This window comes from Siphateles boraxobius, unplaced genomic scaffold (assembly GCF_051911475.1).
Source record: "Siphateles boraxobius isolate OS27281-9 unplaced genomic scaffold, OSU_SipBor_1 61, whole genome shotgun sequence".
In the NCBI taxonomy this organism is placed as follows: Eukaryota; Metazoa; Chordata; class Actinopteri; order Cypriniformes; family Leuciscidae; genus Siphateles; species Siphateles boraxobius.
The window spans coordinates 13,839,465-13,853,400 of record NW_027509188.1 but is presented as its reverse complement, the minus strand read 5'-3'; the positions used below and the strand labels follow the sequence as shown (position 1 = coordinate 13,853,400).

Below are 13,936 nucleotides of genomic sequence, written 5' to 3'. Positions count from 1 at the left end.
GTGTTCATGTTTACAGTATTGATAATCTGATCTGTTATTATTAAAGTGTTTATGTTTACAGTATTGATCATCTGATCTGTTATTATTATAGTGTTTATGTTTACAGTATTGATCATCTGATCTGTTATTATTATAGTGTTCATGTTTACAGTATTGATAATCTGATCTGTTATTATTATAGTGTTCATGTTTACAGTATTGATCATCTGATCTGTTATTATTATAGTGTTCATGTTTACAGTATTGATAATCTGATCTGTTATTATTATAGTGTTTATGTTTACAGTATTGATAATCTGATCTGTTATTATTATAGTGTTTATGTTTACAGTATTGATCATCTGATCTGTTATTATTATAGTGTTCATGTTTACAGTATTGATAATCTGATCTGTTATTATTATAGTGTTTATGTTTACAGTATTGATCATCTGATCTGTTATTATTATAGTGTTTATGTTTACAGTATTGATAATCTGATCTGTTATTATTATAGTGTTTATGTTTACAGTATTGATCATCTGATCTGTTATTATTATAGTGTTTATGTTTACAGTATTGATCATCTGATCTGTTATTATTATAGTGTTTATGTTTACAGTATTGATAATCTGATCTGTTATTATTATAGTGTTTATGTTTACAGTATTGATCATCTGATCTGTTATTATTATAGTGTTTATGTTTACAGTATTGATCATCTGATCTGTTATTATTATAGTGTTTATGTTTACAGTATTGATAATCTGATCTGTTATTATTATAGTGTTCATGTTTACAGTATTGATCATCTGATCTGTTATTATTATAGTGTTCATGTTTACAGTATTGATCATCTGATCTGTTATTATTATAGTGTTCATGTTTACAGTATTGATCATCTGATCTGTTATTATTATAGTGTTCATGTTTACAGTATTGATAATCTGATCTGTTATTATTATAGTGTTCATGTTTACAGTATTGATCATCTGATCTGTTATTATTATAGTGTTCATGTTTACAGTATTGATAATCTCATCTGTTATTATTATAGTGTTTATGTTTACAGTATTGATCATCTGATCTGTTATTATTATAGTGTTTATGTTTACAGTATTGATCATCTGATCTGTTATTATTATAGTGTTTATGTTTACAGTATTGATAATCTGATCTGTTATTATAGTGTTCATGTTTACAGTATTGATCATCTGATCTGTTATTATTATAGTGTTTATGTTTACAGTATTGATCATCTGATCTGTTATTATTATAGTGTTCATGTTTACAGTATTGATAATCTGATCTGTTATTATTATAGTGTTTATGTTTACAGTATTGATCATCTGATCTGTTATTATTATAGTGTTCATGTTTACAGTATTGATAATCTGATCTGTTATTATTATAGTGTTCATGTTTACAGTATTGATCATCTGATCTGTTATTATTATAGTGTTCATGTTTACAGTATTGATCATCTGATCTGTTATTATTATAGTGTTCATGTTTACAGTATTGATAATCTGATCTGTTATTATTATAGTGTTTATGTTTACAGTATTGATCATCTGATCTGTTATTATTATAGTGTTTATGTTTACAGTATTGATAATCTGATCTGTTATTATTATAGTGTTTATGTTTACAGTATTGATCATCTGATCTGTTATTATTATAGTGTTCATGTTTACAGTATTGATAATCTGATCTGTTATTATTATAGTGTTTATGTTTACAGTATTGATAATCTGATCTGTTATTATTATAGTGTTCATGTTTACAGTATTGAGTATCTGATCTGTTATTATTATAGTGTTTATGTTTACAGTATTGATAATCTGATCTGTTATTATTATAGTGTTTATGTTTACAGTATTGATCATCTGATCTGTTATTATTATAGTGTTCATGTTTACAGTATTGATCATCTGATCTGTTATTATTATAGTGTTCATGTTTACAGTATTGATCATCTGATCTGTTATTATTATAGTGTTCATGTTTACAGTATTGATCATCTGATCTGTTATTATTATAGTGTTCATGTTTACAGTATTGATCATCTGATCTGTTATTATTATAGTGTTCATGTTTACAGTATTGATCATCTGATCTGTTATTATTATAGTGTTTATGTTTACAGTATTGATCATCTGATCTGTTATTATTATAGTGTTCATGTTTACAGTATTGATCATCTGATCTGTTATTATTATGGTGTTCATGTTTACAGTATTGATCATCTGATCTGTTATTATTATAGTGTTTATGTTTACAGTATTGATCATCTGATCTGTTATTATTATAGTGTTCATGTTTACAGTATTGATCATCTGATCTGTTATTATTATAGTGTTTATGTTTACAGTATTGATCATCTGATCTGTTATTATTATAGTGTTCATGTTTACAGTATTGATCATCTGATCTGTTATTATTATAGTGTTTATGTTTACAGTATTGATCATCTGATCTGTTATTATTATAGTGTTCATGTTTACAGTATTGATCATCTGATCTGTTATTATTATAGTGTTCATGTTTACAGTATTGATCATCTGATCTGTTATTATTATAGTGTTTATGTTTACAGTATTGATCATCTGATCTGTTATTATTATAGTGTTTATGTTTACAGTATTGATCATCTGATCTGTTATTATTATAGTGTTCATGTTTACAGTATTGATCATCTGATCTGTTATTATTATAGTGTTCATGTTTACAGTATTGATCATCTGATCTGTTATTATTATAGTGTTCATGTTTACAGTATTGATCATCTGATCTGTTATTATTATAGTGTTCATGTTTACAGTATTGATCATCTGATCTGTTATTATAGTGTTTATGTTTACAGTATTGATAATCTGATCTGTTATTATTATAGTGTTCATGTTTACAGTATTGATCATCTGATCTGTTATTATTATAGTGTTTATGTTTACAGTATTGATCATCTGATCTGTTATTATTATAGTGTTTATGTTTACAGTATTGATCATCTGATCTGTTATTATTATAGTGTTTATGTTTACAGTATTGATCATCTGATCTGTTATTATTATAGTGTTTATGTTTACAGTATTGATCATCTGATCTGTTATTATTATAGTGTTTATGTTTACAGTATTGATAATCTGATCTGTTATTATTATAGTGTTCATGTTTACAGTATTGATAATCTGATCTGTTATTATTATAGTGTTTATGTTTACAGTATTGATCATCTGATCTGTTATTATTATAGTGTTCATGTTTACAGTATTGATCATCTGATCTGTTATTATTATAGTGTTCATGTTTACAGTATTGATCATCTGATCTGTTATTATAGTGTTTATGTTTACAGTATTGATCATCTGATCTGTTATTATAGTGTTTATGTTTAAAGTATTGATAATCTGATCTGTTATTATTATAGTGTTTATGTTTACAGTATTGAGTATCTGATCTGTTATTATTATAGTGTTTATGTTTAAAGTATTGATCATCTGATCTGTTATTATTATAGTGTTTATGTTTACAGTATTGATCATCTGATCTGTTATTATAGTGTTCATGTTTACAGTATTGATCATCTGATCTGTTATTATAGTGTTTATGTTTAAAGTATTGATCATCTGATCTGTTATTATTATAGTGTTCATGTTTACAGTATTGATCATCTGATCTGTTATTATAGTGTTTATGTTTACAGTATTGATCATCTGATCTGTTATTATTATAGTGTTTATGTTTACAGTATTGATCATCTGATCTGTTATTATTATAGTGTTTATGTTTACAGTATTGATAATCTGATCTGTTATTATTATAGTGTTCATGTTTACAGTATTGATAATCTGATCTGTTATTATTATAGTGTTTATGTTTACAGTATTGATCATCTGATCTGTTATTATTATAGTGTTCATGTTTACAGTATTGATAATCTGATCTGTTATTATTATAGTGTTCATGTTTACAGTATTGATCATCTGATCTGTTATTATTATAGTGTTTATGTTTACAGTATTGATCATCTGATCTGTTATTATTATAGTGTTTATGTTTACAGTATTGATAATCTGATCTGTTATTATTATAGTGTTCATGTTTACAGTATTGATAATCTGATCTGTTATTATTATAGTGTTTATGTTTACAGTATTGATCATCTGATCTGTTATTATAGTGTTTATGTTTACAGTATTGATCATCTGATCTGTTATTATTATAGTGTTCATGTTTACAGTATTGATCATCTGATCTGTTATTATTATAGTGTTTATGTTTACAGTATTGATCATCTGATCTGTTATTATTATAGTGTTCATGTTTACAGTATTGATCATCTGATCTGTTATTATTATAGTGTTCATGTTTACAGTATTGATCATCTGATCTGTTATTATTATAGTGTTTATGTTTACAGTATTGATCATCTGATCTGTTATTATTATAGTGTTTATGTTTACAGTATTGATCATCTGATCTGTTATTATTATAGTGTTCATGTTTACAGTATTGATCATCTGATCTGTTATTATTATAGTGTTTATGTTTACAGTATTGATCATCTGATCTGTTATTATTATAGTGTTTATGTTTACAGTATTGATCATCTGATCTGTTATTATTATAGTGTTCATGTTTACAGTATTGATCATCTGATCTGTTATTATAGTGTTTATGTTTAAAGTATTGATAATCTGATCTGTTATTATAGTGTTCATGTTTACAGTATTGATAATCTGATCTGTTATTATAGTGTTTATGTTTACAGTATTGATCATCTGATCTGTTATTATAGTGTTCATGTTTACAGTATTGATCATCTGATCTGTTATTATAGTGTTTATGTTTAAAGTATTGATCATCTGATCTGTTATTATTATAGTGTTTATGTTTACAGTATTGATCATCTGATCTGTTATTATTATAGTGTTTATGTTTACAGTATTGATAATCTGATCTGTTATTATTATAGTGTTCATGTTTACAGTATTGATCATCTGATCTGTTATTATTATAGTGTTCATGTTTACAGTATTGATCATCTGATCTGTTATTATAGTGTTTATGTTTACAGTATTGATCATCTGATCTGTTATTATAGTGTTCATGTTTACAGTATTGATCATCTGATCTGTTATTATAGTGTTTATGTTTAAAGTATTGATCATCTGATCTGTTATTATTATAGTGTTTATGTTTACAGTATTGATAATCTGATCTGTTATTATTATAGTGTTTATGTTTACAGTATTGATCATCTGATCTGTTATTATTATAGTGTTTATGTTTACAGTATTGATAATCTGATCTGTTATTATTATAGTGTTCATGTTTACAGTATTGATCATCTGATCTGTTATTATTATAGTGTTCATGTTTACAGTATTGATCATCTGATCTGTTATTATTATAGTGTTTATGTTTACAGTATTGATAATCTGATCTGTTATTATTATAGTGTTCATGTTTACAGTATTGATCATCTGATCTGTTATTATAGTGTTTATGTTTAAAGTATTGATCATCTGATCTGTTATTATTATAGTGTTCATGTTTACAGTATTGATAATCTGATCTGTTATTATTATAGTGTTCATGTTTACAGTATTGATCATCTGATCTGTTATTATAGTGTTTATGTTTAAAGTATTGATCATCTGATCTGTTATTATTATAGTGTTCATGTTTACAGTATTGATCATCTGATCTGTTATTATTATAGTGTTTATGTTTACAGTATTGATCATCTGATCTGTTATTATTATAGTGTTTATGTTTACAGTATTGATCATCTGATCTGTTATTATAGTGTTTATGTTTACAGTATTGATCATCTGATCTGTTATTATAGTGTTTATGTTTACAGTATTGATCATCTGATCTGTTATTATAGTGTTTATGTTTACAGTATTGATCATCTGATCTGTTATTATTATAGTGTTTATGTTTACAGTATTGATCATCTGATCTGTTATTATAGTGTTTATGTTTACAGTATTGATCATCTGATCTGTTATTATTATAGTGTTTATGTTTACAGTATTGATCATCTGATCTGTTATTATTATAGTGTTTATGTTTACAGTATTGATCATCTGATCTGTTATTATAGTGTTTATGTTTACAGTATTGATCATCTGATCTGTTATTATAGTGTTTATGTTTAAAGTATTGATCATCTGATCTGTTATTATAGTGTTCATGTTTACAGTATTGATCATCTGATCTGTTATTATTATAGTGTTCATGTTTACAGTATTGATCATCTGATCTGTTATTATAGTGTTTATGTTTACAGTATTGATCATCTGATCTGTTATTATAGTGTTTATGTTTACAGTATTGATCATCTGATCTGTTATTATTATAGTGTTTATGTTTACAGTATTGATCATCTGATCTGTTATTATTATAGTGTTTATGTTTACAGTATTGATCATCTGATCTGTTATTATTATAGTGTTTATGTTTACAGTATTGATCATCTGATCTGTTATTATTATAGTGTTTATGTTTACAGTATTGATCATCTGATCTGTTATTATTATAGTGTTTATGTTTACAGTATTGATCATCTGATCTGTTATTATTATAGTGTTTATGTTTACAGTATTGATCATCTGATCTGTTATTATAGTGTTTATGTTTACAGTATTGATCATCTGATCTGTTATTATTATAGTGTTTATGTTTACAGTATTGATCATCTGATCTGTTATTATTATAGTGTTTATGTTTACAGTATTGATCATCTGATCTGTTATTATTATAGTGTTTATGTTTACAGTATTGATCATCTGATCTGTTATTATAGTGTTTATGTTTACAGTATTGATCATCTGATCTGTTATTATAGTGTTTATGTTTACAGTATTGATCATCTGATCTGTTATTATAGTGTTTATGTTTACAGTATTGATCATCTGATCTGTTATTATTATAGTGTTTATGTTTACAGTATTGATCATCTGATCTGTTATTATAGTGTTTATGTTTACAGTATTGATCATCTGATCTGTTATTATTATAGTGTTTATGTTTACAGTATTGATCATCTGATCTGTTATTATTATAGTGTTTATGTTTACAGTATTGATCATCTGATCTGTTATTATTATAGTGTTTATGTTTACAGTATTGATCATCTGATCTGTTATTATAGTGTTTATGTTTAAAGTATTGATCATCTGATCTGTTATTATTATAGTGTTCATGTTTACAGTATTGATCATCTGATCTGTTATTATTATAGTGTTCATGTTTACAGTATTGATAATCTGATCTGTTATTATTATAGTGTTCATGTTTACAGTATTGATAATCTGATCTGTTATTATTATAGTGTTCATGTTTACAGTATTGATCATCTGATCTGTTATTATAGTGTTCATGTTTACAGTATTGATCATCTGATCTGTTATTATTATAGTGTTTATGTTTACAGTATTGATCATCTGATCTGTTATTATTATAGTGTTTATGTTTACAGTATTGATCATCTGATCTGTTATTATAGTGTTTATGTTTACAGTATTGATCATCTGATCTGTTATTATAGTGTTTATGTTTAAAGTATTGATCATCTGATCTGTTATTATAGTGTTTATGTTTACAGTATTGATCATCTGATCTGTTATTATAGTGTTTATGTTTACAGTATTGATCATCTGATCTGTTATTATTATAGTGTTTATGTTTACAGTATTGATCATCTGATCTGTTATTATAGTGTTTATGTTTACAGTATTGATCATCTGATCTGTTATTATAGTGTTTATGTTTAAAGTATTGATCATCTGATCTGTTATTATAGTGTTTATGTTTACAGTATTGATCATCTGATCTGTTATTATAGTGTTTATGTTTACAGTATTGATCATCTGATCTGTTATTATAGTGTTTATGTTTAAAGTATTGATCATCTGATCTGTTATTATTATAGTGTTTATGTTTACAGTATTGATCATCTGATCTGTTATTATAGTGTTTATGTTTAAAGTATTGATCATCTGATCTGTTATTATTATAGTGTTCATGTTTACAGTATTGATCATCTGATCTGTTATTATAGTGTTTATGTTTACAGTATTGATCATCTGATCTGTTATTATAGTGTTTATGTTTACAGTATTGATCATCTGATCTGTTATTATTATAGTGTTTATGTTTACAGTATTGATCATCTGATCTGTTATTATTATAGTGTTCATGTTTACAGTATTGATCATCTGATCTGTTATTATAGTGTTTATGTTTACAGTATTGATCATCTGATCTGTTATTATAGTGTTTATGTTTACAGTATTGATCATCTGATCTGTTATTATAGTGTTTATGTTTACAGTATTGATCATCTGATCTGTTATTATAGTGTTTATGTTTAAAGTATTGATCATCTGATCTGTTATTATTATAGTGTTTATGTTTACAGTATTGATCATCTGATCTGTTATTATAGTGTTTATGTTTACAGTATTGATCATCTGATCTGTTATTATAGTGTTTATGTTTACAGTATTGATCATCTGATCTGTTATTATAGTGTTTATGTTTACAGTATTGATCATCTGATCTGTTATTATAGTGTTTATGTTTACAGTATTGATCATCTGATCTGTTATTATAGTGTTTATGTTTACAGTATTGATCATCTGATCTGTTATTATAGTGTTTATGTTTACAGTATTGATCATCTGATCTGTTATTATAGTGTTTATGTTTAAAGTATTGATCATCTGATCTGTTATTATTATAGTGTTCATGTTTACAGTATTGATCCTCTGATCTGTTATTATAGTGTTTATGTTTAAAGTATTGATCATCTGATCTGTTATTATTATAGTGTTCATGTTTACAGTATTGATCATCTGATCTGTTATTATAGTGTTTATGTTTAAAGTATTGATCATCTGATCTGTTATTATTATAGTGTTCATGTTTACAGTATTGATCATCTGATCTGTTATTATTATAGTGTTTATGTTTACAGTATTGATCATCTGATCTGTTATTATAGTGTTTATGTTTAAAGTATTGATCATCTGATCTGTTATTATTATAGTGTTTATGTTTACAGTATTGATCATCTGATCTGTTATTATAGTGTTTATGTTTACAGTATTGATAATCTGATCTGTTATTATAGTGTTTATGTTTAAAGTATTGATCATCTGATCTGTTATTATAGTGTTTATGTTTAAAGTATTGATCATCTGATCTGTTATTATTATAGTGTTCATGTTTACAGTATTGATCATCTGATCTGTTATTATAGTGTTTATGTTTAAAGTATTGATCATCTGATCTGTTATTATTATAGTGTTCATGTTTACAGTATTGATCATCTGATCTGTTATTATTATAGTGTTTATGTTTACAGTATTGATCATCTGATCTGTTATTATAGTGTTTATGTTTAAAGTATTGATCATCTGATCTGTTATTATTATAGTGTTTATGTTTACAGTATTGATCATCTGATCTGTTATTATAGTGTTTATGTTTACAGTATTGATAATCTGATCTGTTATTATAGTGTTCATGTTTACAGTATTGATCATCTGATCTGTTATTATAGTGTTCATGTTTAAAGTATTGATCATCTGATCTGTTATTATTATAGTGTTCATGTTTACAGTATTGAGTATTGTGTGATTATGGTTACCGTCGGGGGTCTGATCTTGCAGATGCCCGTGTTCTCTGCGATGTCTCGGATCTTGTGGATGAACCCGAAAGGGTCGCTAAAGTCCTGCCAGCTGGGCTCGAACACCGGACACTCCGGAGGAGCCACGAACTCACCGAGCTGAGACATCATCTGACTGACACACACACACACACACACACACACACACACACAGACCGCTACGCCACGCGCATCATCGGGCCGTGTTTACATCGACGAGACGATCTTCAGTCGTTTGTACCCGTCAGCTCCTCATCTCTGAAGGCTTTCGTCCATATGCTGCGGGAACACACGAACACGAGCCCCGGGACTCGTTAGCTCGATGCTGGAGCTGAAGTGTTTATTGTCCTCGGGTCGAACAAAAGCCTCCGCCGCTTCCGGGTCCCTTCACCGCGTCTCCGCGCGCATACCTGCCCGGTTCACACCCGTTCTCCTTCAGCCTTCAGCGATCATACCCGTGAGCCCTGCGAGCGACCGAACGGGTTTACTCCTGCAATAATAGACCCACGGACACGCAAACACGGTCAGCTTCTTCCGCTAGCCTAGCCGCTGCTCGAGTGTTTCCGGAAGTGTTACCTTTCACCTCGCCACGACGGCTCTACTTCCGCTTCACTCTGAGGGTTAGGGTTAGGGTCTCTATATGATATCTTTGGTTAGCGCGACCCGGGTCAAAATAAAGTATAGGGGAGAGCCGGGGCAGTTGAAACACTTTTCAGATAAACGGTTTCTAAAATAAGGTTACAGATAGAATTTTTTTTTGTGATCAACAACTCACATGTGTTCTCTTAGTATCATGTGTTATTCTACTTTGAACGGTAGTTGTGCTTTGTTTCAATCGCTCCATGAGCGGGGCGATTGAAACACAGCTGGGACGGATGAAACATTTTTTGTTTAAACAGTAACTATTGATCTAATACTTGTTATTATGAACAACACCTGATAAGTAACTTATGTACATATTGTTAAAAACATATTCTTTATTTAAAGGTTCATATTAACATTTTTGTTCTGTCGCCCAATAAACAATAGGCGATTAGCCTATGCGCATGTTGCGTAGTCTTACTAATAGGCTATTTTGAAGAAGACAGACAAATCCGTTCACAATTAGTTTTCTTACATTTCTTCCTTGAGTCATATTGAATGTTTGCTAGTTGAATAGCCTGTTATTATGACGAAAATTAGGTCAACCGGACGATAAATGAAATTTATTGAAGATTGAACAATTGATGATTATTAAAGAGATAACATGGAACAGTATATGAATCTATGAGCAGTATAGGCTAAATAAACATTTATGAAGCCTATAGGCTAAATAACAAATATATAATATAATATTTAAACTAGCATATATATATATATATTGTTTATATATTTGTTATAATATATAATATAAACAAATATATAAATAACAGGTTTAATTCATGTCACAATGGTCACAGATGTAATCCTCTGCACTAGGGCTGGGAATCGCTGGGTACTTTACGATACGATAAGCAATACATTGTTCACGATACCGATAATATCACGATATGGCGATAAACGATATATTATCAGTAATAACTCACAATATATCATGTTTTAAGAAATACAAATATTTATTTTTTAATTATGAAAATGAATCTCCATTTATTTTCTTGGATGAAACACAATAACAAAAGCAACATGTGTCTTATCAGTTGCAACAAAACAGTCACAGACACTATTTAGTGGAACATTGCTGCAATCAGTAGTAATACCGTCTTCGACAAACGGTGACACCATTTGGGTGCAAAATAGCTGTAAGGCTGAGGACAGATTCAGTGTAAACAACACTATACGCATCGGCTTCAAGCCAGCACCAACCACGGCTTTCTCACAGAGCTCCGGGTGATGCCGTGTACGTGAGGTGGCCGTGCATGTTGGTCGTGTCTCCCGTGTAGCGGACTTTTGCAAAGCAGTTCTTGCATATTACGTATAGGCCTTTTCTAGCTTTGCCCCGTCCGCACTGCTATAAAATCCAAAGTGAGCCCACACTTTGTATTTAAATGTTGCTGGAGCGTCCTTTAACTTCTTGCTCTCACTTCTACTTTCCTCGCTTGACGTACGTGTGTGTGTACGTCTTCTTTTGGTGTGTTCACACCGATAATTAATTATTTGCGCGAGTAGATTACATACAAAGTCAATGCAAAGACGCGAATAGACGGATCATTCGCGTTGGGCGTCGTGAATGACGCGAATTGGGCGACACGTTTGCCGCGAACGTCTTCCACGCAAGTTGAAAAATTTGAACTCGAGCGAATGTTCAAGCGTCTAGCTAGACGTGATAGATGCGTATTTGACGCTCTATTCGCGTTCGGTGTGAACACACCATTATGCCCACAACAGCCAAACTCGCAACGGGCGTACTCTACGCGTATCTACTTCTGGAGATGGGTCTCATCAAGGGATAATGAATAGAGCGTTTTATAACGGCTTTTAAGATCGATACTTGGCAAGAGCGCATCGAGAATCGATCACGGGAGTAAATATCGTGAGATATCGCCTTATCGATATTTTGGCGCACTCCTACTCTGCACCATCGGTGACCAGGTTTAACTGGCAGGAGGCGCTGTAAACACTTGTTTCAACCCTCCCGACAGCGCCTCCTGCCAGTTAATCCTGTTTTGCCCTTAAACTAAAAAACTCTGATCCCACCATGATATCAATTTGACGTTAAAAGTTGGTCAAGACTTGATCAAGATATTATAGTACATAATTTTAAGGTCAGTTTGAAAAGAAAATGTCTTCCAGTGGTAATTAGATGAAAAGAGAAAGGTAATACCCACACTGAAATTGGTTTATGTATATGCAGGTCAATATGTTTGACATTCAGTTTACATCAAATCAATGTCATGGATTGGTTTTGACGACAATTTGATTTGCATATTTGACCTGTTCCTTGACGTTGATTTTGACATCAATTTGATGTCTTTTAAACATCAATATCCCACTGGGATATTACACACTTAAGTGTGTGTTGCAGGTCTAATACACCTGCCGTATTATCATTACAATGGCACATGAAAACATAAATACAACTTGTCAGTCAAAAAAAAGTATTGCACGAAAGAATTCACTAACTGCACTCAAAAACAGTTTTCCGGCTCTAACTTTAAAACGGCATGACGTAAAGAAGAAATGTTTTCGCGGGTCTGGTCGGCATCGCTGACGAAATTTGACGTATGTTTCATCCGTCCCGCGTTTCAATCGTCCCGGCTCTCCCCTACAATACTCTAAATATAAGCAAGTACATTTGTAAAAGTTATACACTTTAAATACACTTATTAAAATTATATTTTTACATCAGCAGTGCACAATAATATACTAAATACAAAGTATGCTTTGAACCCACCCAGCAAAAACTCGTTGAAAAGACGACTTTGCCAGACGTCTAAACAACGTTAAATTTTGGCTGAAAAGTAAAAGGTGAAAAGCCATCTTTTTTAGGTCGTTGAAAAGACATCTATAAATTTTAGGTCTAAATTTGTTTGAAAAGTGATAGGGGAAAAGACGTCATTTTCAGGTTAAAAAGACCTATTATAGATGCCCATCTTAAATCGAAATTGGGTTGAAAAGTGATGTCTTTTTCAGGCTTGACTTTAGCCTAATTTCAAGCATAAATTCATTATAATGTAATATATTCATTATATTATATATATTATTATTAATAATAATACTGTCAAAATTAACAACTGACAAAAAATAACAAGAAAACATTTATTGACAAACACAGGTAAAACTCATTATTGTTTAGCCAGATATCCTAGTGTGAGCGCCCGTCCCGCTCTGCGTCACCGCTCCTCCCGCACGTCACATATTGAGAAAATGTCCCGCATTTCATCGGTCTGCTGGTTTTTAATTATCATATTAAGAAAACGTGCATGCGTTCTTTTGCCTTTTTAAGAAAGCAAGTTTATTTATTCTTTTTGCGGCGTAGTTTTTTCACCTGTATTTAACAGCGCTTCGTCAGAAGTACAAATACAACAGCCGTTTTTAAAATCCTATCTTATGGTTGAAAGCACTGGAGTAAACACAGTCACTAGAGGTCTGTGATGCTGTCAATCAAAATGTGGAGCGGTAATTCGTTCATGTGTTTCTGTCAGAAAACAAACAGATAATTCGGTAAATTTAAATTTAACACAATTTATCAACTTGTTGCTGCTGTGGTTGTTTTAATTCACATCCTTCCTAAAAAAAAATATGAACGTTTTTGGTATAATATATTCATATTTAATATATTAAATTCATGTT

At 29.6% G+C, this 13,936-nt stretch overlaps 1 protein-coding gene across 2 annotated transcripts in view; it reads right to left on the bottom strand.

The window, feature by feature from the left end:
- The window catches only part of kdm5a (lysine demethylase 5A), a 44,324-nt gene extending 34,072 nt beyond the window's left edge, over nucleotides 1-10,252 (bottom strand). For both annotated transcript variants that reach the window (XR_013196302.1, XM_077209303.1), the window contains exon 1: nucleotides 9,650-10,252. Coding sequence is in view for 1 of the 2 variants with exons in the window: in XM_077209303.1 (XP_077065418.1) it covers nucleotides 9,650-9,799 (150 nt within the window). In the remaining variant the exon portion in view is untranslated. The remainder of the gene's footprint in view (nucleotides 1-9,649) is intronic.
- Nucleotides 10,253-13,936: the final 3,684 nt, after the last annotated feature.